We start from the raw sequence: 22,332 nt of genomic DNA, 5'->3' as shown, positions 1-22,332 counted from the left end.
TGGCAAAAAAATAAAAGAAACTCGAACCAGTTCCGAATTAACTTTCGTCAGGCCGATTTTGCCACGGTTTCCCGATTCACCACTTTTCGAACACTTAGGCAACATCTAATTTTCTCCCGTTTGCTGTAAGTATTGTGTTGTATCTAATCGCATTTGTAGTTTTATTTTGTATTTCTAAATAAACAGCATTTATAATTATTACGTCTTTCTTTACTTGCTCAGTGCGCTGGCCACATACACGTCGAATACTTCCTGCCTTAATGAGTTCGCGCGCACGACTTTTCTTACTCGTCTGTCGTCTCTTGCTGCACCGCAGTTCTAGTAAGCAATCGTGGACCTACTAGCCAAGCGACGCGTTTTATTGTTTGATGCGGCTGTGTTCTTTGCCTATACGCATGGGTGGCGACACCCGTAAAGCAGCGTTGGACACTGCTTTTATCTCGCCGTCCTCCATCTTGACCACCATCGTGATCGCCCTGCACCCGGCTGCGCTGAATCGGCGCGTGGCGCACATGCTCTTACCTCGTGCAGCTTCCTGGCCGTGTCGTGGATGGATATGATGTGCGTGATGTTGTTGGCCTGTAGCTGCTCGGGGTCCTTGGAGTCTCGGAAGTTGCCGATGTACACCCCCGGCAGCACCTGCGAGAGCGTGCGCACCGCGCAGCGTTTCTATGATGGCCATCTATTCTTATTCTTACTATTATTATTAGTAGTAGCAGTAGTAGGAGTAGTAGTAGTATTGTTGTTCTCATCCTGCTGCTAGTCTCGACGTTTGTAGAGACCGAACGGAAATCCACGTTGCGTGGTCCTTACTCTCTGCTGCGCCAGCGCTCCGCAACGCCTCATTGGTTATGGCGTTCTGCTACAGAGGACGCGGGCCGCGGTTTCGATTTTCCGCGCAGCTGCGTCAGCCGCGTTCCGGCTGGAACCGGATTCGAAAACGTCCGTGCGTCGCGGAGTTTTACGCTCACGTTAAAGAACTCACGACGACCAAAAATCTAAACGCTGTTCAGCGTTTATATTTCAGCACCTTTGCTACAATTCATTACTCTGCCGGTAACGGTGAAGCATCCAGTATTTACGCATACCAATTTAGTTAACTCTGTACCACGAAGCGTGTACACGTCCGTCTCCTCATCTCGTGTATTTTATTAACTCTCTCTTCAGTCACTTCGTTGTTTTTAAACTTTGGTTAGTTTTATTACCATAAGGAGCTACCTTCCTGGAAATCGGAAGTAACGAAGAAAACTGATGTCAAGTGAGACAAAGGAGGCGGTGTCCTTTTTGTGAATGCTACTTATTGACAATTCCTTGTGAATTTATCGATAGAGTGAAAACAAGCCTGTCCTTCACGGCGGAACTGATGTGGCGAGAAAGGAAATTCTCCAAAACGCGTGACAAACGATGGAAAGACCGCTGAAGTGCATACGCCGCCGTTCGCTGCATACTGCATACTGTGCAGCCGTCCGTATAGCGAGTGACGGCCGTAAACGTGCTTTAAAAGCATGACAGGAACGAGGCACGAATATCGGTACTCGTACGCTCGAGTTCTGGCGTTATTGCGCGCTGGTGTTATCTCTTGATGCTTCAAATTTCGAAACCGCGTTTTCGCATATATAGGAGTTAAGAAAAAGAAAATAGAGGGGGATACACGCCGAGAAAGAAAAAAAAAAAACGAGCAGCAAACGACAGGAATTGCACTTCCGCGCTACTTCGCTCTGCTGGTTTCGCGATGACTCCGTGCCAGCTCCGGTGTGCATATCAATATTTTACTGAAATGCATTTGAAAGTATGCATATCTTGCCTCAAGTTGACGTGCATCGAAAGAGCCGACAGACGCGCTCGTAAACACGCAAGAAGTGATGGCGTCCTTACGCAGCCGACCGGCGTTTATAAGTGCGGCAGTGATGAAAAATAGAAAGTGGCACGAGAATTCGTAACTTTTTTTTTCCTCGACCGCTTCCCGTTCTCAGAAAAGGTGATCTTGTTCCGACAGGCCGCCATTAGAGCGGACGATAACAACGTTCATAGTGTTTTCATTCGTTTCTAAACCTAACGAGAGAGAAAAGAAAAGCTACCTAATTACTTTCTTTCCCAAGTTCTTCCCAAATGTTAGTTTCCTAACAGAGCTATAGGTTTACTCCTGGAGTAACAGAAAAAAAAAAGGTCAATTTTTTTCAAACGAAGGGCTTAGTTTTTCCCTTCCTTTTGCACTTCCTCGTTCGCGTCGCTCTGGAACTTTTAGCGCGGCGGAAGGCTCAGAGCGCTTTCAAGTGCTCCGGAATGAACCTCGTCTGTTTAGGTATAACCAGGACCAGACAGGGCTTAATTTTCCCACTTTATACCGCGGCTCGACTTGGCTCTGTCGGCCGGGCGGCCCCCGAATACGCGGCACAAGGAGCCCGTCGATCTCACCTTGTTCATGCCATTACCCATGTTGGTTGAAGCAGGGTCCTCCGTGGCTTCATGGTGCAGGGGTTCTCAGCTGCGGTCCGCTGCAGCCCGAGCGGACTCTCCAGCGGGCGTGGCCGGGATCTGCAGCGAGTAAACGAGGGGGCCGCCATTAGGCCGGCTGAATGCGCTCTCGGCCTAACGCAGAAAGCTTTTTCGACGCGGATTCCGCCTGTGATGACTCTTCGCTGTAGTGTGCGCGGTGCCGTTTTCAAACGCGCAGTAATTAACGCGTCGTTGTCGGTCTACGCGTGCGCTTGGCTCGCTTGCGAGGCCCCGCGCGAGCTGGCGTGCCGGTTATGATGTCGTCAGGGCTGCTTTTCGCGAAAAAAAGAATGACGAACGTTTCACCGTCCCTCCGGAGGTGCGCTTCACACGTGCCAACGCGGTCTTATGCATGCGGCGTTGGGCTCGGGCGCGCTATTAGCCAGTGAGAAATGGTTCCATAAACAGGGTCTGAAATAATAGCCTCGTGCACTACACAGCATTCTTGCGCTTCCGGCGTCGCGCAGTGAACTGCAGATACGAAATGTGGCACGCTCAGGTTGTATACAGTCGAAGTGAGATGTAAGCGCGCCTGTGCCCTGAACAAAACGGCCATTACTGTCGAAAACAAGGCATTTGTTTTGCTCTAGAAGATTCGTGTCCTTTGCTTCTTGCTGTCAAATCTTTCTTTCTTTCTTTCTTTCTTTCTTTCTTTCTTTCTTTCTTTCTTTCTTTCTTTCTTTCTTTCTTTCTTTCTTTCTTTCTTTCTTTCTTTCTTTCTTTCTTTCTTTCTTTCTTTCTTTCTTTCTTTCTTTCTTTCTTTCTTTCTTTCTTTCTTTCTTTCTTTCTTTCTTTCTTTCTTTCTTTCTTTCTTTCTTTCTTTCTTTCTTTCTTTCTCGCACATATTGGCTGTTGGTAGTGAGTTTAATGGCGAATTGACTTTTGCGAATTTGATCAACGTTTCAACCGTGTTATTTGCCAAGATCGCTGGCAGATCGCTGCTGCCCTCCCCACATCGTGTAGTACAATGTCACAATGCAGCGCACGCATTCTATAATTTGCTAGCGACCTGCTTACATAATAAATCCCAGCTGAAATCAATATTCGGCTCAATGTATTCAACCATAGATTCATACGACGAAAAGTCTCTCTTTGATATAACGAACCAGTGAACGCACGAGGAGGGTAAAACTTTACTGTTGTTCATCGGATTAATGGGCAGGCAGGTCGCCTCCATCAGCGTACTTGATGGCCGATAAAATGTACGCTGCATAGCGCTCTCTTGCTCCTGTAGTGCGGTGCGGTGGGCGTACAGACTGCCGCCAAAAGTTTGTGTGTATAGGCCATATATATTAGCATAGGCGTGCGCACGGTGGGGGGGGGGGGCGCCGCCCCCCCTAGTCACCTAAGAAGAGGGGGGCGCAAAATCTGCCCCATACATTGACTTAATAGGGAGGGGGGGTGCCGCGATGAACCTTCGACCCCCCTGAAGGAGAAACCTGCGCACGCCTATGTATATTAGATCGATGCACAAAAATAGCCTACCGACTAAAATAGCTCGTTTTTCACAGTACTGTTTTACTTTCCCTTGTATAACTTTTCCATTAGCTGCGAAGGTCGAGTTCTCGGAAAACGTCAGAAAATCCACTAGTTGATGTTTTCACTGGGCTTGTATCATGCTACAGTACTGTCGATCTCTTTGAATGAATAGACGCGTGGAAGGGGAGTGATCGGGCTTTCTTTAGTTTTCGTGGTGCATTAATAACAACCAATGTGGCTACTTGAATAGCTGGAGCTAAATAAATGGCGCTCGGAGTTCTGACGTGGGACGCGTAACAAGCCCGGAAACATGAGACGCGATATTAAAATAGAGCGGGACTTTGCATGTGGATCTTATCCGCGCGCGTGCTTGGCATTAAAATTTACATATCAAGCCAAAAAAAGAGAGAAAAAAGGACTCGCATTCAGTTAGGCAAACTTCCGCATTCGAGAATCCTAGCCCCCAGCAGAACGCCGCAAGAAATAAGCAGTATACAGTTGAAGCAAGTAAAGCAATAAAACTTGCAAAAGTGAATTCGTGGCGTCGCGGGCAGATCACAGAGCTCGCCGTCCCCGGCAGAAGATTATCAGAGAAGCTCTCTTCTTTTTTTTCTTTTGCTTCCTTTTCAGCGCTAAACCAATTACAACGGCTCGTGTTCGGGTCTGACCCGGATCTGCTGCCTTAAGGCTTGTCGAGTTGTTTGTTCCGCGCCTTAAGGAGAAAGGCAAACCGGCGAAGAGAAGAAAGAGGAGAAAAGGGCGCGCACTCGGAGTTTGGTAGCAAACGGCGTTTTTCATTATTTCCGCCACATGCAGGCTGCGGCCGTGGTCGCGCCCCGAAAAAAAAATAAAATAAAATAAAGGAGCTCCTTTCGACAAACAAACAACGGCTGCACTCCGGATTGCGTCACCGCCGCGTAGCTGTGCTACACACGATCCGCCTCAGACGTTTGAGCTCGGAATCTGCAGCCGCCGTTGCGAGAAACACGTCCGAGCATTGCCCCGCTTGGCTGGCTCGCGCGGCCGTTCATCAGCTCAGACCGCGCCGCTCTTGCGTCAGCGAGGGGAGCAAGAAGAAACAGTGCGGCACTGTAGCGTTCGCATTCCACGTGTCCTGAGCAGCGTACGCCGAAGAGAACTACTTCTACGCTCTCTGAATGCGATTCCGGTTCGTGCACTTCTTGCGAAGAGAGCATGTAGGCGGTATCCGCGGAAAAGCTCAGGGGACAAGCCCGAGTTATTTTCTATTTTTATTGCGTGTCGTGTGCAGGTTTGTACGTGCCTCTTGGACTTGCGCGATTATTACATTGCGAAATCAGTTTTTCTTGCCCCTGTCGTCTTATATATCGACGGAATAATTCTTATTCGCAACGCCGACACCGCGCGCGGAAAGTAAAGGAAAAGGGCAACACTAAGCAGCAGTGAGTTCCTTCAGTTACTCCAAGCGTAGCGCTTCTGTAAGTGCCTCTTCAATTAGGCGGCTACCGTGAGTAAAGTCATGGTTTGAAGGTTTTTCAACGCCACGACCTCTGCGCGGTTGTGTGTGCATAGGGCAATATACGCCGGCGCGCAGCACTTTTTCGCAAATTAACTTTTCTCACGCAAGCCTAAGCAATATGTCAATAGCTGCTAAGCAGTAATACCATTTTTACAAATTTTGGTTTACAAAAGCTAGCGGTGATTTCGAGAAAAAAACGCAAGAAAGACGTCAGAGCCTTTTGTTCCTTTTGTTCTTCAAACATTTTTTTTTCTTTTGCAATGCGTGCTTTAGCACTGCTCTCAAGATTTTAGTCAAGAAGGGTGAAATTGCCGGCTGGTTAGTTGAACATATTGAATATTTACCAGCGCGAAAGACGAGGACAGAAAAGGGCACGCAAACAACCACTCGTAGCGCTGTTCCCCTTTGAAATTGTAGTCATAGTTTCCATTTCGTCGTAGCGAGGCGTTTCGATCAAGCGTTACTTCTATTCACATAGGAGGCGCCCTACGTTCCTTATTGAGGCTGCGCTGACTGTAACACGCTGCGGCCTAAGCGTTCTGTATTTTAGCTGCCTGAGCTGCGCTTGCAACAGAAAGTGGGAATATCCGCGGAGGCCTCGAAAGAGACAGTCGAAATTCGTTTAGGAAACAACAGATTTCCTCCTCAGGTACCGTACCTGAGGAGGAAATCTGTTGTTTCCTAAACGCAGAATAGTAAGCAGTGACTGCTTACTATTCTGCGTCAAGGGAAAGCAAGCTATGGTGTCAGACGTACGTAATCGCATTGTCATCGACAGCAACCTGAGCACACTGGCTCGCTCATTAATGCGATGACGCACACTTTGTTATTGCCGCTTGTACAAGGATGACGTATGCGCAACTTAGCTGTAGAAGGCACAACCGCTTAACATCTGCGGCAGCCCAGAGCAGATGTCATCCGCATGCACAAATGATGTGCATAGTATCTGGAACACCTATGGCCAGAAAAGCCTGGAAGGTCAACACTAGCTTTAACACAGTTTAAAAGATGGAGGTCGACGTACAAGTCGATAAGGTAATCCGTTTCATTGCACACACGTCATTGCTCCTGGCGGAACCTCGAGACTGCAGTGTGCTCGCGTCATTATGGCCGTCTTAGCAATCATTGCGGGGGAACGTTCAAGAAAAACATGACTATGTTTAAGAAGGCGTTAATTCGCGCCTATCGAAGACGCCAGCTAAATTCCTCTGTTCGATGTGTGAAGAAAAGAGCGCCCGAAAGAGCACAATGACAGGCAGAAAAAGAATTGATAGATTAGCTCGTCTAAACATTTGTAAAGCTTTTCAAACACACTAAAATGAGCTGCCGTGTAATTTGCCATTGTATTAGTCAGATTAAGAAAAAACAAACACAAAGATAGGAATGCAGGATGAATTATGCACTGAAGAAATGAGTTAATTATTTCGTCAGTCTATAATTAAGTTAATGTCTTTGTTTCAGAAATTGCCACATACTGCCATAGAATTTTTTTTTTTACATTGGTTTGGTTTCACAAATGCTTCACAGAAACAGCACGCTCTATAGTACGCGTTGCAGTTTATATTTATAGCTTTGGTATATATAAAGTTACACTAACAGTTATTTTAATAAAAACGCGACGCTATGGCTACTCAACGTCGGCTTGCAGAGGGGGTTTATGAGCTGTCGTGGACGTATACTCCTCGCGAGCAATTAGAGGGATCAAACACATAATTAACAAAAAACATTTTATTAACCTTATTTGCTATTGCGATTATGAATAGAAACGTTAAAAAAAAGTATGTTCCAGTTTTATTTTCCTGCAGTGCTTCTGTTCCGAGATATTCGTAATAAAGTTTGACAATCAGTCCTCTAAGTTTGCATTTAGGGCCGTGAATTGTATGCTTCGTTAAGGTCTTTTAGTGCATCTATTGTCTCGTATTGTCCACAACTAAAAGCGACCGTTTTTGTGCTGCGAGATTCTGATGGTCGGAAATTACGGGCGCGTCGATCCTTGTGTTCTCTGTGCGTAATTAAGCTATTCGCCACCAATCATATGCAACACCGCGATTAAGTCGGCCTTACAAACAGATAGATCACTAAAAAGCAAGAATAGTAACTCGTGCGAGGTGTTGGGTCAACATTACTAACCTTTCTCAGCATTTCTCCGGTGTTAAACTATGGTGTCCTTGCTGGAAATGTAACATTTTATGACGCGAACTTGTATTTTTAACTATCTCTCACGAAGAAATAAAAAACAAACATCGGCAGCAGTAACATCGCTACCGTGTTGTCTCGAATTCCGTGACTCCCGGAATGCCAGCGCGTAGCGACGGCGTTCGAATTTTCGTGAGAGAAAATTCTTCCCTGTCCTCATGCCGGACATATTACTAAAGAAAACGGCCAGCCATTCGCAAAAAACCACAAGAAAAACTCACGAAACAAAAACTTCGTGAATTACTTCTTCCCAGCCTTGTATGACGATTAAAAGGACAGACTGGTGGGCTAGTTGGTATTGCATAATTGTGAACAGTAGCGCAAAAAATTCACACAGACGACGACAGAGCAAGACGGGACTGCGGAATTTTTCTCACTTACCCCTTTTCACTTTTTCGTATTTTTTTTACCCGTATGCTTCGAGGCTGTGTGTTCTATCTCAGCCGTATAGCGGCTACAATTCGACGAGGGTGAAATGTAAGAACCTGCACCTCTAACCTTAGAGTTAAGAGCAGGTTAAAAATCGCAGGTAGTCATAATTAATCCGCCGTTTCCGCGATGCGCACAACAGTGAGGTCGTGGTGCTGACACTTGAAAACCCCAGAATTTAGTTTCTTAATGTCAAGTGTCAGCTCGAACGTAAAAGTTAGAGTAGAAGGGCTGGGAGCATTCGTCACCGCAGTTTCGTCAGCTAGAGGTCTGTGGGATAGAAACGTATGGGGCCTCTTGATTATTTGCACCGTCAAACGCATGCGTGAGAAGCGATGTGAGGCCGTGAACGAGCGCCCAGTTTCGTTCGTGGCGTACGTACACCATTCGGGAAGCCCATTTCTCCGTTTTCGTGTCGACCCGTCATCGCGTCCCGTTTTTGCCGAGATGAGCTTATTACCTCTATCACCACCAGGTCAAAAAGAGGCGTAATGCGTTCGCCCTCGAGTGCCCAAACGGATTAAATGAAAGACTGCTTTGATGCCTGCCGGTGGATTTAGTCGAGAAAATGGTTCCATAATTTTGATAAAGCGCGGCGCGCGAGGAGCGAGCATTTTGCCCTAAGGGGCATCGATTGGGAGAAGTCGAGCGCGGCTGTCCCCATTTAAGCGTTGCCATGCGCGCAGCTTTCGCGAGGTAGACGTTTTCATTTACGTGAAGAGGCTTTTCTTTTTTTCTTTTTGTAAATAGAAAGGACGTCGTTTAGCACGAACGTGCTTCTTGCGAAGGATACGCCATTTCGAAACAAAAGTCGGCCGGAGAACCGAGGAGTGCGATATTCAAAAACGGCGCTTCCCTCGGCTGTTATCGCTTGTTTTGCCGCCTTGTGTATTTAGAAGTTCGCGTTTGTTCAGTGAAACAGTGTATTCGCTTGCGCAATGCTCTCGACCTTTTCATTCATTTTCCTCCCCCAATCTCCGCCTCAAAACTATACGATGTTTAATTTTCTGCATGCGAGATGCACGGTCACATGTACGCAAAGGAATAAAAAAAAAGAAAATGTTGCATCGGTGGTCGTGAAACGTACTGGAAAACATTATAACTGACGGGGTTATCGAAGTATATAATAACGTCAAGTTTTTCGAACGAATGCATTCCATCTCAGCACAGCGAAAGCTATGGGTCGCTCAGTCAACAAAAAAAAGAAAAAAGAGCGAGCTCGAAAAGAGAAGGAGACGGAGGGTTCCTCTGTTGTATGCATTATGACCGCCCTCTGAACGGCTGCAACTGAACGGGATCACGGCGGGTAGCACCCACTGGGCGAGTCCTTCTCCTCTGATCGGCTGACATTGAGCCTTGAGCACTCGCAGCGCTGCACGAAATTGGCGAAACAGAGTTCGTAAGTTTGAAACTGCGACATGCCGAAAAATGTGCATGGCATAACCATATTAAAGCTGCAGCAAACGCTGTGCTAGACATGGCTTTTGACCGCCTAAGGAAACGTCGTTTTCATCCTGTGCGACGACGGTACAGATTCGAAGCCTCGCGCTCTAAAGCAACCACCTCGAAGCAGCGTGCCTCTACATGTGGTTCCTCGTTCTTACGCCGACCCGTGCCCAAAACAGTACAAGTCAATGCGCGAGCATCGTCGGGTACTAAACAATTAGTAGCGTTGATGTTCAGTAACAGTTGTGGATTTGCGTTTTCCAATAAGCGCGATTATGTCCGTAGATACTCGCAGATAAAACAAATCAACACGCATATCTTTATCAAGAACCGTGCGTGCAAGATGTACGGCTGCAAAGCCACAGGGATCAGTCCCGCATTATTTCGCTTTCTTCAACAGGGTATTCATTGGGATGGTTAGTACGTCATAAGAGAGGGTATTTACATAAGAAAGTCTGCGTGGCTCAATCTTTGGTGATGTCCTCCGGTAGGGCCCCTCTGGTTTCCGCGGCTCACCGGTACTGGTCTAGGGTCGTCAGTTGGCTTCCCGAGTCCAGTTCAGAGAGCCGTGCCTCCGGAGACTACGCCGAGAGTGCTTGTTTTGTGACTCCCGGTGAGACTGGTTCGTCTGGGCGGCCGGTTCATTGGCGTGTTATGTGCGCAAGAGTTGCGGCGTGTTCGTTACATCAGGGACAAGTCCTGGTCGCGTATCTTTCTCTAAAGATGGCGTGTGAGCGGAATAGATCGTAAGAAGACTACAAAAGCGTGGCACGGGACGAGTAAGGTAACACAGGACAGAGCGTCGACTAATAACGAAATGATTTATTTCTGAAGCGGCATGATGTCTTTGTATGCCGCTTCCTGAAACAAATGATTTAGTTGTTAGTCATCTCTCTGTCATGTGTTACCCTATACTCGCACCGTACATGTCGCGCTGTTGCAGTGTTCCTGGGGTTTCTTTATCATATTCATCTCTTTGGTAGCTTTCTCGTATTTACTTGTTTTTATTTAACACGGAATATCTGAGACGTGGAGGGAACCGACGAGGGTGACGAAAGGGGCTTGTTGGTCAGTCATAGTAGGAATGTTATCTGGATAGCGCAACAAAACATGGACGCAAGAAGGAACGATCGAGGGCGAGACAAGCGCTCGTCTCCTCGTTTCTTCTTGTGGAGGAAACACTTAAGGTGTGGGTGCCCCGCCACGGTGGTCTAGTGGTTACGGCGCTCGACTGCTGACCCGAAGGTCGCGGGATCGAATCCCGGCCGCGGCAGCTGCATTTTCGATGGAGGCGAAAATGTTTGAGGCCCGTGTACTTAGATTTAGGCGCACGTTAAAGAACCCCAAGTTGTCGAAATTTCCGGAGCCCTTCACTACGGCGTCTCTCATAATCATATCGTGGTTTTGGGACGTTAAACCCCAGATATTATTATTATTATTATTTAAGGTGTGGCGCTTCTAGCAGCAGTACGGCTTCGCGTTCGACGTCCGTCGCGGTGGTACAGTGGTTACTGTGCTCGGCTGCTGACCCAAAGGTCGCGGGTTCGATGCAAGCGAAATGCTAGAGGCCCGTGTACTGCGCGATGTCAGCGCATGTTAAGGAACACCAGATGATAGAAATTTCCGGAGCCCTTCGCTAAGGCGTGCCTCATAATCATATCGTGGTTTTCGTACGTAAAACCTCAGAAATTATAAATTCGCATTCGACGAAACCTATACGTGCACGCGCACATATACCGCGACATCGTCTTCTCAGAAATGTTCGCTTTCATCTTATACGACTATGCCAGGCTGAATTATCGACGCACTTTCCCTTTATCACCAAATATTTCATGCTAACCGGGCTGATAAGAATGAAAGAGACTGGCTCACGTGTGTAACGAAGAAGGACGGTTGCCAAGTGACACAAACCACAGAGCAAGAATTGACAGGGCGCTCGCCCATCCGCTGTTCCTGCTTGCTCTGCGGTTCGTCTCAATTCACTCGCTTTGACATGTCTTCATTATCACTGAGGGCCGCTGAAACCGTGACCTTCAAATGACGTAGGAGGAAGAGGAAGGAAATGAATCAAAGGCAGGGAGGTTAACCAGACGCGCGTCCGGTTTGCTACCTTACACTGGGGGAAATGGATGAAGCGATTAAAAGAAAGAAAGAAGAGGAAAGAAAGCACTGTCAGGGTACATATGCGCCTGTCCATTGAATGCCTACAAGCGGTCGCTTAAACCGGTCGATTTTAAAAACAGTAGCAATGCTCGCGTCGCTTTGCTGGCCTGCGACACGTAGGGCCACGATCCGAGGATCTTCTCTTCGGAAAACGGTCTGTCTAGCTTGTTCAGCGCTTTGCGCAGAGCGTTTCTTTCGTTTGCAAAACGTTCGCAGAAACACAGTAGGTGATATATCGTTTCGTCACTATTGCACGAGTCGCATCTGGAGGTGTCTGCCATTCCTATGCGAAAAGAGTATCGCCTTCGTGAAATGACGTAGGTTCATGGGGAACTAAGGGACTCGAGACTCGATTCCTTATGCGTCACAATCACATGAAGTCAACAGACAATGCATACGATGGAAAAAATATAGGACAAATCACTCGTTTTATTTTTGAATGAAACATGGACGATAAAGTAAAGGGGAAAGAAAGTGGATAAGAGTAACACCAACTTGCCACGGCTGGGATACCAGCCCATGCCTTCGCATCACCACTTGACCTACCGCGGCGCCGTTTTCCGGTCAGATTTGACGGGTTGGGTACTTGCAGTGCAGTTAATAACTGTCAGGATTAGCTTTTGACATCTTGGAGCTACATTGAATACGCTTCCCAACGATTGCATTCACCGTCTGAGCTGTTCCGTGTGCTGCGCTCTTATTCAAAGATAACAAAAAAATTCAAAAATGATCAGGGGCTAAATGTTCTCTATCATTAGCCGACTGCCTTCGCTAACGATATGCCATCATGGTGTATAATCAGGATTGGCACAAGTTCTCTTTTAAGAATAATTATGGCGCGAGAGAAGTACGCGCTCAGAAGATTTGAAGGTTCGGAATTCTTTTTAAAGGATTCGGAATTTTTGAACCAAGAAAAGTCTCAGAAGGCAAGCAATGAAACCATGACTAGGGTTTCTTTAAATCTGGCATCTTAGGACTTGTTCGCAAATGCGGCGTCATCTAGAGCAGCAATTTAGCCGAAAAGACCCTCTCCGCTGCAATCGGTGCCAGACCGATTTCTGCCGTCCATGCCGACGAAATTCCTCGCCACGGCCCAATCAAAATGGAAGCCAGGGCTCGATTCATCCCTAGCGGCAATCTTCAAATGGCATCGACAGCGTTTGAGATCGTCTTCTCGCAGTCGTCTGAGAAGGCTCTGTTGACTGGCGCCACAGCGGAGATTGTAAGAGACACCGTGAAAAATTACCCGGTGCTGTATACTGCAAGCGTTACGCCAAGTACCAACCTATAGTAAAAGTATAATGTCGATAACGACGAATTGACGCGCAAAAACTAAAGGCGTGCGAACTCGACAGGAGGCGTAAAGAAAAAAAAACATAGGGGGGGGGGGGGGCGTAATCATAACGCGCGCTTGTTATCGCACCACTTGGCAGATAGCGCTGTAAGTAAACTATCACGCGCACTCCTTTTTCTCGCGCTAGTTTGAGAGTGGTGCCAAATGGTGAGCAATGTGAACGAGGCGGTATTCCGCGCCGTTGTATATGCTATATATAGACACCGCATACTACTGCGAAGTAGCCATTGGGGCTGATGTGAAGTGAAAACGTTGCAGGCTGCTTCAGGTGCGTGATGATCTTATAGACCTTTGTTCCGGTCATATATATGGTCCCGCATTCACGAAAGCGTCTTACGTTAAAAGTTTTCGTAGGAGAATAATTCAACCAATCACGATGCGGGACATATCATTAGCGAAGCCGGCTGACCAATGGGAAAACGCACTTACGAAAGAGACGTTTTTGTGAATTCGGCTACTGGTCTGTGGCCCTGTGCAACTGGTATACGCAAAGTCTCTTTAGCGCGAAGACAGACGAGACAGCCATGCACAAACACTTTGACTGCCGAGAAGGTCGGCGGAAATATTTTGCGAAAAGTACGCTGGATTTGCGACATTCGCAGCCTTTCGGGCCCTATAACATCGGGCACGTTATAGTAGAGGCGTTGCAGTGTTTCCATTCGAAAGAAGACCGCTGTCGAGAGTTCTTGGAGAACGCGTTGCCGGAAAGAAATAACGTGATTGATAAACGAACGGCGTGACAGACTCTTACTATAGCGGTTGTCATGTATATAGACTTTTTTCTTTCCTACCGTGCCCATAGTTGTGAACTCTGTATTCTTTTGTTTACTTTCTTATAGCCTGTCCGCAATTGCCATCGCTTCAACCCGTCAATGGCGCTGCCTGCATATCCTGAAAACGCACAGGGATATGTCCTCACTTTTTCTTTGTCCGCGTGTTCCCTTGTAATGTCCTTGAAAAGTTTGTTATACTTGCAGTCAGCTTGCAGAAAAACTTACTGATATTTTGTTGCCTGCACACAACTGGACACCGCCGTCTCCAGGGCCGTACCCAGGAATTTTTTTCGGGCGATGGGGTCAGAACCACCTCAACACCCCCCCCCCCCCCTAGTTATGGCCCTGACTGTCTCTATTGCAGCTCTTCTTCTTCTTCTTCTTCTTCTTCTTCTTCTTCTTCTTCTTCTTATTATTATTATTATTATTATTATTGAAAAATCAGACAGAAGTTAGTGAGCGTGCAAATCGCTGAAACAACAAGTGAGGCCTCACGTTCTTCTCTTTCCCAGTTCACAGAGTTTTATAAAAAAAGTAAAAAATCTTGTGTTAAATCGTGAGAGCACCATGTTTCCTGTCAGCTGCTTGTTTACCGCTGGTGACGTGCGCAAAACCGCCCGTACAGCGAAGGTAGCAGACACTAGCTCATTTTTTTTTTTTGCTTTTTCACGCTTTAAGGCGGTTTTCATACTTTCGTGCTTTAACGGGCTTCTCCTCGGTAGACACGGATGATTACACGAGGCTGCGCCGTCAGCTTTCCATTATAAAGGCACAGCGATCTTTCGTGTTCATCTTATGCGTATAATCATTTCCTTCAGACGCGCGTTCAGTGAACGCGTATGTAGCACATATTTCGGCGGCGACGCGGAAAGTCGACGGAAGGCGATTTATGTTAGTCTCATCATCTTAGCTACGCCTGCGGTGTCTTACATTGTTCTATACACGTACGGTTGCGGCAAACTCGCGTTACTCCTCGAGCTAATTAATGTACGCTTGCGTCACAAGTTCGGAGGCATGGAAGTGCGCATTAATATGCACATTCGTTTCCTTGCGTTTTCTTTTTTTCGAGAGCCTCACGACGCACTTGCGCCATCGAGGACTCTTCAGTTATGATCGAACAGCAGAGCGAAGAAAAATATTGCATTTTATATGATAACTAGTGGTACTGGCTGTGGCTAGACGCATGCACAGTACAGATGAACAGGGTGTTGGGCAAAGGCACGCGCTCGCATCGCATTACACGCTCCATAATAGGCGCTGCGCACAATGGCCATTTACGGAGTGGGAGTGATTAAGGCCGCCGGAGCAAAACTGGAAACGATTCGCTGACCGCACCGCGCTCAAATAACGCCCTCTGCAAACTCGAGAAAAGCTCCATTACAGCAACGTTCCTTGCTGAGACCTCCTCGATCGATAGAAAATTAAGAAGAACGAAAAAAAGGAAAGAAAATAATTACAAGAAACGGCGTTTGCGGGCAGTGCTTTCGTGTACACGTCAGATGGGCTAGGATGTGCCACTGAGTTTAATTTCCTGGCGACTACACGTCGTTTGGGCCACGAGGAAAAGAAAGAAGCTAAGCCGGTGTGTTACGCAACCTTTCTCGAGTCGCATCTTCTCGCGAGGACGTGTAGACGACGCGGAGTTTCCGATTCGCTATCGCGACAGCAAAAGAGACCGGCGCACGATCATTGAAGGGGCATTTAGATAAAGTGTGCGGTGTAGGCAAACAGGCGCCCTCAGGCCGAGCTGCAAGGGCTTACCTCGCGTACTTTACGGCACGTGTCACACTGTCGCACTTCATTACGCGCCAGGGTGCAGCGTTAGTCGATCAAGGGGGGGGGGGGGGGGGTGCGGCGCCAGCAACGGCACCATAGGGTCGGAATTCAGTTAATTGCTTTTTCTTTAATTAAACTGGGGCAACGCTGCCAAGGTCAGTGTCGAGCCACTTGTCAGCCTGCCTGTGAACTGAAAATTAAGGTCGAGATCGCCATTAGCTAGGCGCTTCTTATTAGCCGGCCCTTCGCCTCGACGCTTTCATCGGAACTTGCCGAAGATAGGCGCCTGCAGGATAAATACACCGCAGCTCTTGATTGCCTTCGAGGGTTCGCGTGTACTTAGTCTCTTCGCTTCTCTTGACACGTCGTGGAACTTTTTAAAGCGATGGCGGCAGGTGGTATGTATGTTTGGTTAAAGAGGGCGACTCTGGTGGGAAATGGCGGCAGAGGGTAAATGAGTAGTTAACGCAACTCGATGGAACACAACATCGATTGCGAGTTGCTCAAGGAGGTAACCTTGCCGAACAAGTGCAATCACGGTCGTTCCTGTACTTGAGTGCATCGATGACCGTGAGACAGTGACCATGAAACCGTGGCTAGCCCATAAAATGCCGACTATTTGCGTAGTGTGCAGCGCTTCCACCTTGAGCAGTCATTGCAAATACGTGACCGTGTGCTCGTGTGCTCGCAACAGTGGCGGAAGTTGTTTGTATGGGTGTGTGCTGTTACGTTTCATTGTACAGTGCTTTGATACGACACCAAGGATTTGTATCCTTGAACAGTACGCACGCGCTCGCTCGCTCGCACACACACACACACACACACACACACACACACACACCAATATATATATATGTATATATATATATATATATATATATATATATATATATATATATATAACAGCACACACCGACAGTGCATATACCGATGGGGCCTTTCGTTTATATATATATATATATATATATATATAATATATATATATATATATATATGAAGGAAAGAAGTGTTAATTTCAAGGGCTCGTTCTCTTTCTTATACACAATATTAATGAGAACTATAAGACAATAATGCCAAGGAAAGTATAGAGGATATTTTTAGTAATAAATGTAAGGTAATTGTGAAGAAAGAAAAGTGGACGAAAAGATAGCTTGCCGCGGGCAGGGACCGAACCTGCGACCTTCGAATAACGCGTCCGATGCTCTAACAACTGAGCTACCGCGGCGGCCATCCCCCCGTCCACTTTATAGGGTATATGTGTGCATTTTAAACGTGGGAGCGTCAGTCAGCGCCGCCAGTAGCCATGACGGCGAGTGTGGAACACTCTTTTTCTGCCTTGTTGGCGTCACGTAGCACGTGAACTTATTACGAGCTGGCAGCTGACCAATAATCCCTCGCATACTACCTGAAAGCATCAAGTCTGCCAGAACGAGACCCTCGCTATGAATGAAGGAAAGAAGTGTTAATTTCAAGGGCTCGTTTTCTTTGTTATACACAATATTAATGAGAACTAACAGACAATAATGCCAAGGAAAGTATAGGGGATATTTTTAGTAATAAATGTAAGGTAATTGTGAAGAAAGAAAAGTGGACGAAAAGATAGCTTGCCGCGGGCAGGGACCGAACCTGCGACCTTCGAATAACGCGTCCGATACTCTATCAACTGAGCTACCGCGGCGGCCATCCCCCCGTCCACTTTATAGGGTATATGTGTACATTTTAAACGTGGGAGCGTCAGTCAGCGCCGCCAGTAGCCATGACGGCGAGTGTGGAACACTCTTTTTCTGCCTTGTTGGCGTCACGTAGCGTATATATATATATATATATATATATATATATATATATATATATATATATATATATATATATATATATATATATATATATAATATATATATATTATATATATATATATATATATATATATATATATATATATATATACTCACGATTTCAAAGCGTTTCATCTTTGAAAGCAGAGCTGAATATGCCGCCGCTTGCTGTGCGCAGGCAATTTTCCAGATTATCATTTTTCCATACCCTTTATCACTCTAACACATCATTTGCCCGAACGCATATTTAACCGCCACCTCATACTTCTAATCGCACCGATCATGCTTTCAAAGTCAACCCTATCTTCGCCCGTACGGAAAAATTCAAAAATTCGCCTTTAACTTTATCAATAAAGGAATGGAATGACTTACCTTCAAGGATTGCTACAATAGCTGAGCCTTCTTTGTTTAATTCAGCATTGCTAACCTATTTGGAACCCGGTGACTTTCATTAATAATTATGCTTTATCTGATGTTACTCTTGCCTTGTTACTACGTTCTACGAATTTGTGTACTATAGCATTGTATTAACCTGCAGTTATTCATTATCTGTAAAAATTGTGTTCTGTTTATGTTCCCCCCCCCCCTATGTAATGCCCCTAGCGGGCCCTTAGGGTACTTGAATAAATAAATAAAATAAAAATAAAAAATATATATATATATATAATTATTCTGGACATATTTTCCAAGAGGCTCTTCCATTAACTCTTTTGAACTGCTAAGCCGTGCTTACTTCCGTTTTATACTTCCATAAATACGAGCTGCGGTATAGGGAAGCGTCAAAGTGCAGACATTTTCAGCTTTACTGATCGAGTTCGGCGTGCCCCCAAATCAGTAAAGTTCACTCTACGTGAAACTGAATTCGAACCTTTAGACAGTTTGCGCGCTCCGTTTTTGTGTGCTCCGAATCAGCCGAAGTCACGTTTGCAAACATATTACTTGTACTGATGGGGGCCTTTCGTCTATGGCTAAGACTTGCGAATTCCCGAGTTTTCGCGCCGCACGAACAAATTTCACGAAAACAACGTTGAACTCGATTTCTGTCCGAACATTCGCGCTTTCGATGTTCAGAAGAGAAATGAACGCTGCCCGCGCATTGTGCACGAGATGCGCTTGTCTTTTCTTTTTTTTTTCCGATCAGCACTCGAACAAAGACGGTGCATATATAATATATTCAGCACCGGCCGGTCTTGAGCGAACGATCGAGATTTTTCGAACTTACACGAATACGCATCGCGTCTTCCCGCACGACGCATGCATGTAAACGCCTGTAATGCGCTAGGAAGCGTACGAGGCACTGAGATTATGCCTTTTATTGCGAACGGCAACCGATATATTGAGAGGACTTTTCCGCACCTACAGTGGGATCTCGTTGGTACGCTTTTCACGAGAACCGGAAAATAAAACGTATTATGCAAAAATCGTAATAACCAAAGAGGTTAATAAAAGGAGGAAAATATGCATACTCCGTCAGCAACTCACTTTTATTGGGAGCAACATTGAAGTAGCTGGTCAATTCGCGTTGCGCTTCCTTCTTTTTGCGGCGAAAAGAACGCTGCGAGGCGATCTTTTCGCCGCAAAACCGACGCTGCTGCGACCTCCGCGGCTCTGCAACGCGCAGATCGTGGATTGTTGGAACGCGGTTTGAGCTATTATACGGAAGAATAAACGCAGGATTTCTACATGTGTGTGTCAAGATCCGCTTTCTCGGTCGTAATATCCAATCTTGGGCAAAAATGGGATCGTACTAAACGCATAAAAATGCCTTATTTCCAAGGGACGTTGGCCGGTAAAAAAAAAAAAAGAAACGTATTAGGCCGAAAAACGTATTATGCAGAATCGTATCAACGAGGTTCCACTGTATGTAATTTCTAAGAAGGGTGCGAGCAAGGGCCCTAGTCCCACTAATTTTGTTAAAGGGAGCGTAGTCTGAACGGCTAAAATATGATAACATGGTCAAAAAGAAAAGCCCTACTGATCTAGCATGGGCAGATAGTGGCTCGAAGTGCGCATGATAGCGAATACGTCAACAAGGACTTGTGGGGTACAATAAAGTGCACTGCTTGAGGCGCGCGCACTTGTGAACTATTTGTTTTATTTTTTTTTGTCTAAAATAAAGCACTGCGAACAAAGTAAGCAAGAAAGAGATTGACAAGAACGTTTCTATTTGTTATAGTGTTCTTATTGTGGTAGCTTACAGAAGCGTAAATAACGCCTTCCTACGAAAATGTCCAAGTTCGTCTCGTGAACTGCTTGCAGCTCTCTCTGCTACGACGTGTTCCTTTCGGCGATTTTGCCCGTCTAAATAGAGCGTTTGTGTCTAGTAGTAGACTGTTGACTTTGCTAGTAATTAATTGTTTGTCAAAGAAGCCAGGAGAACCCCGAACCTTTGAAATTCCAGTCAACAAAAAGCCCGATTTCTCCCCCAGTTTTCCCCATAAAAATGGCGACCCGATTCCTGCTCCCGCGAATAAAAAAATAACATAAAACCCGAAAGCGAAGGAGCCTATACGTATAGTTACATTCGAAAAGCTTTTCCTACAACATTCTTGCTTTTTTGGTCTTATTTCTTGTCTTAGCGCTGTGTGGTTAAATTTCTGACGTGGATGTGACTAAAGGGTTCCACTGCGGAAGTGGAAAGCGCGTTTTCCTCCCCAGCGTACTCAATTACTCATCACATTCTTTTTCGGGGCCTCATTGTGTACAGCTTATACTGTGAATTCATGATGCGTAGCCTTCATATGTGCAACTGCATATTAGAGAGAGAGGGGGAGAGAGAGAGAGAGAGAGAGAGAGAGAGAGAGAGAGAGAGAGAGAGAGAGAGAGAGAGAGAGAGAGAGAGAGAGAGAGAGAGAGAGAGAGAGAGAGAGAGATACAAGCACACAAAGAAGCCTTCAGCGTCCAGAGCGTCACAAGCGTTCGTGTAAGTTGACGCGTCTTAAGAAACGGAGCAACGCTGTATGGATGCCCGCACATGGCTGCTACACATCTATAAATTCGCGCTTGGTGAAGCAGGGTAAAATTATTTGATAGCACGACTTAAGGGAGAGACGGCTGGAACTTAATTACGGCGATATCACCGTATAGAATAAATGTTGGAAGTCTCGCTTTAAAGTACAACTCGATGCGACCCGTGCTACGCGCGCTTCGCTTTTGCTACGTTGAGTATCATTTGTATCAGTGCAGGTTGTACGCTCAAAAAGTTAAGCCTTCGCATTTCGTGCTCTCTAAAGCTCGCGAAAACCGCTCGTGCATATTCCCCTTGCATTCGCGAGCCAGGCGATTCTGCCTTGATGGAGGAGATAAAGGGCGCGGACGCTTTGTTCCGCTGGGCTTGTCGTCTCTGTTGCTCGTATAGCCACATTTTGCGGCTGCCTTTTACGTGCACCTTTGTCTCCTATCTCAGCCGCAGTTTGCAACTTCTTTTATCCCCGCCCCGTCCTTTACTGAGCTATAAGCAAAGGTGTTTTCCAAACGGAGTTCTGGAGCGTGGTGTGTGTCGGATGGGGTGAGGCGAAAGAAAAGAAGAGTGTCAAGACTTAAATGGAAAAAGAAAACGACGAAAACAAAGCCGGCGAGGTTACGCCCCGAGACAGGCTATCAAGCACCGTAAACATACGAAATGACCGAGTTTTGTCGCGAAGCTGCCATCCGTTTTTCTCGCGCGAGCTGGTTTGGGCCAGGGCGTCGTTTAGGGCCGCAAGCAGATACGCACAGACGCACGCGACCGAAGCGAGTTGCCGCCGGCAGCGGAGGGGATCAGCAGAACGGCTCAATTTCAAGAGAGCCCATATATCGCGCCGCAGCGACAGGCGCGCTGTTACTTCTCTTTTGCCCCCTACCCCCCCCCCCCCTCCACTCTCGGTACGCGTGACACAAAGGAGATCCATACAGCGCGGCTGACTGCGAACGGTCAGCGCAGTTGTCTTGTGCCCGATGAAACTCGCGCCCTTCTGCACTGGCGCACTTATCCGAACCACGGTACGTGAACTGAATTTGCTGGCTGCCCCGAAAGCACTCACTCGAGCAGCCTACAAACGGCGCAAGAAAAAAAAAAGAACTCATCACCATCACGAGAGAGAAAGAGAGGGGTGCAGTTTTCATTTTGCTACCTATTCGTGCAGCGCTTTAAGCGGATTGGGTATGCGAGAAAGGATGTACCAGTACACGCCGAAGGTCCCGTGAGAGCACATTCCTCTCTCGCTTCCACTGCGAGTCCTATGCTGGCGCACTCTGTGCTCACCGCGCGCTCTGCGATAGAGTTGTTTAGCTAAGTACGAGAATTAATGTAAGGGACAGCGGCAAGTGAAGAAAGCACAGCGCCGCTTGTTGGCACGGCGTGCGTGTTCTTCGCTCGCCTGCGTTTTTCTTAGCAGTGATGCGGATACATCGGTTGGACTGTCTTCTCATCGGTGAACAGAACGTGGCTCTGCATTTCTATAGGAAATCGACTGGACTACCGGAACGTGAGCGAAGTTATAGGTAACGAGACTGGAAGCTAAAGTGACAACGAGCTCCCACAAGGACACAACAACTGGGCGATGTGCCGCGCGTTGTCGGCGTTAAAGAAACTGTCCCGGCGTCTGCTTCACCAGTTCACGTTCGCAAAGACGTTTCGCCAGAGTGCGCCTTTCTTCCGCTCGCGTCCCGCAAAGCAATGCGGATCTCGCGTGCCGGCGCTGTCCCTGTTCGGTGGCCGAGTAACTTACCGCGTGGGCGTCGAGGCAGGGCATCGGACGGGGCGCGCTGGCGCGGCGGGCGTTGTCGGGACGTCGTGCGCGGAGGCCGCGCTGCCATGCATTGCGGGCCGAGGGACCGCACGCGCTCTGCCGGCCCAGCTGGTATACCTCTACGCGGCGCTTTCGATTAGCGCCAACCCTCCCCAATCGA

General features: G+C 47.0%; 1 protein-coding gene across 1 annotated transcript in view; it reads right to left on the bottom strand.

Annotated features, from left to right (window-relative positions):
- LOC119372175 (dual specificity protein phosphatase 22) overlaps positions 1–22,332 on the bottom strand; it is an 89,509-nt gene extending 67,177 nt beyond the window's left edge. The window contains exons 1-3 of the mRNA XM_037642638.2: positions 22,152–22,332; positions 2,416–2,535; positions 523–639 (exon numbers count right to left, since the gene is read on the bottom strand). Of these exons, the coding sequence (XP_037498566.1) occupies positions 523–639; positions 2,416–2,436 (138 nt within the window). The 5' untranslated portion in view covers positions 2,437–2,535; positions 22,152–22,332. The remainder of the gene's footprint in view (positions 1–522; positions 640–2,415; positions 2,536–22,151) is intronic.

This window comes from Rhipicephalus sanguineus, chromosome 1 (assembly GCF_013339695.2).
Source record: "Rhipicephalus sanguineus isolate Rsan-2018 chromosome 1, BIME_Rsan_1.4, whole genome shotgun sequence".
NCBI classification, from domain to species: domain Eukaryota; kingdom Metazoa; phylum Arthropoda; class Arachnida; order Ixodida; family Ixodidae; genus Rhipicephalus; species Rhipicephalus sanguineus.
This window is presented reverse-complemented; position numbering and strand designations above follow the sequence as displayed.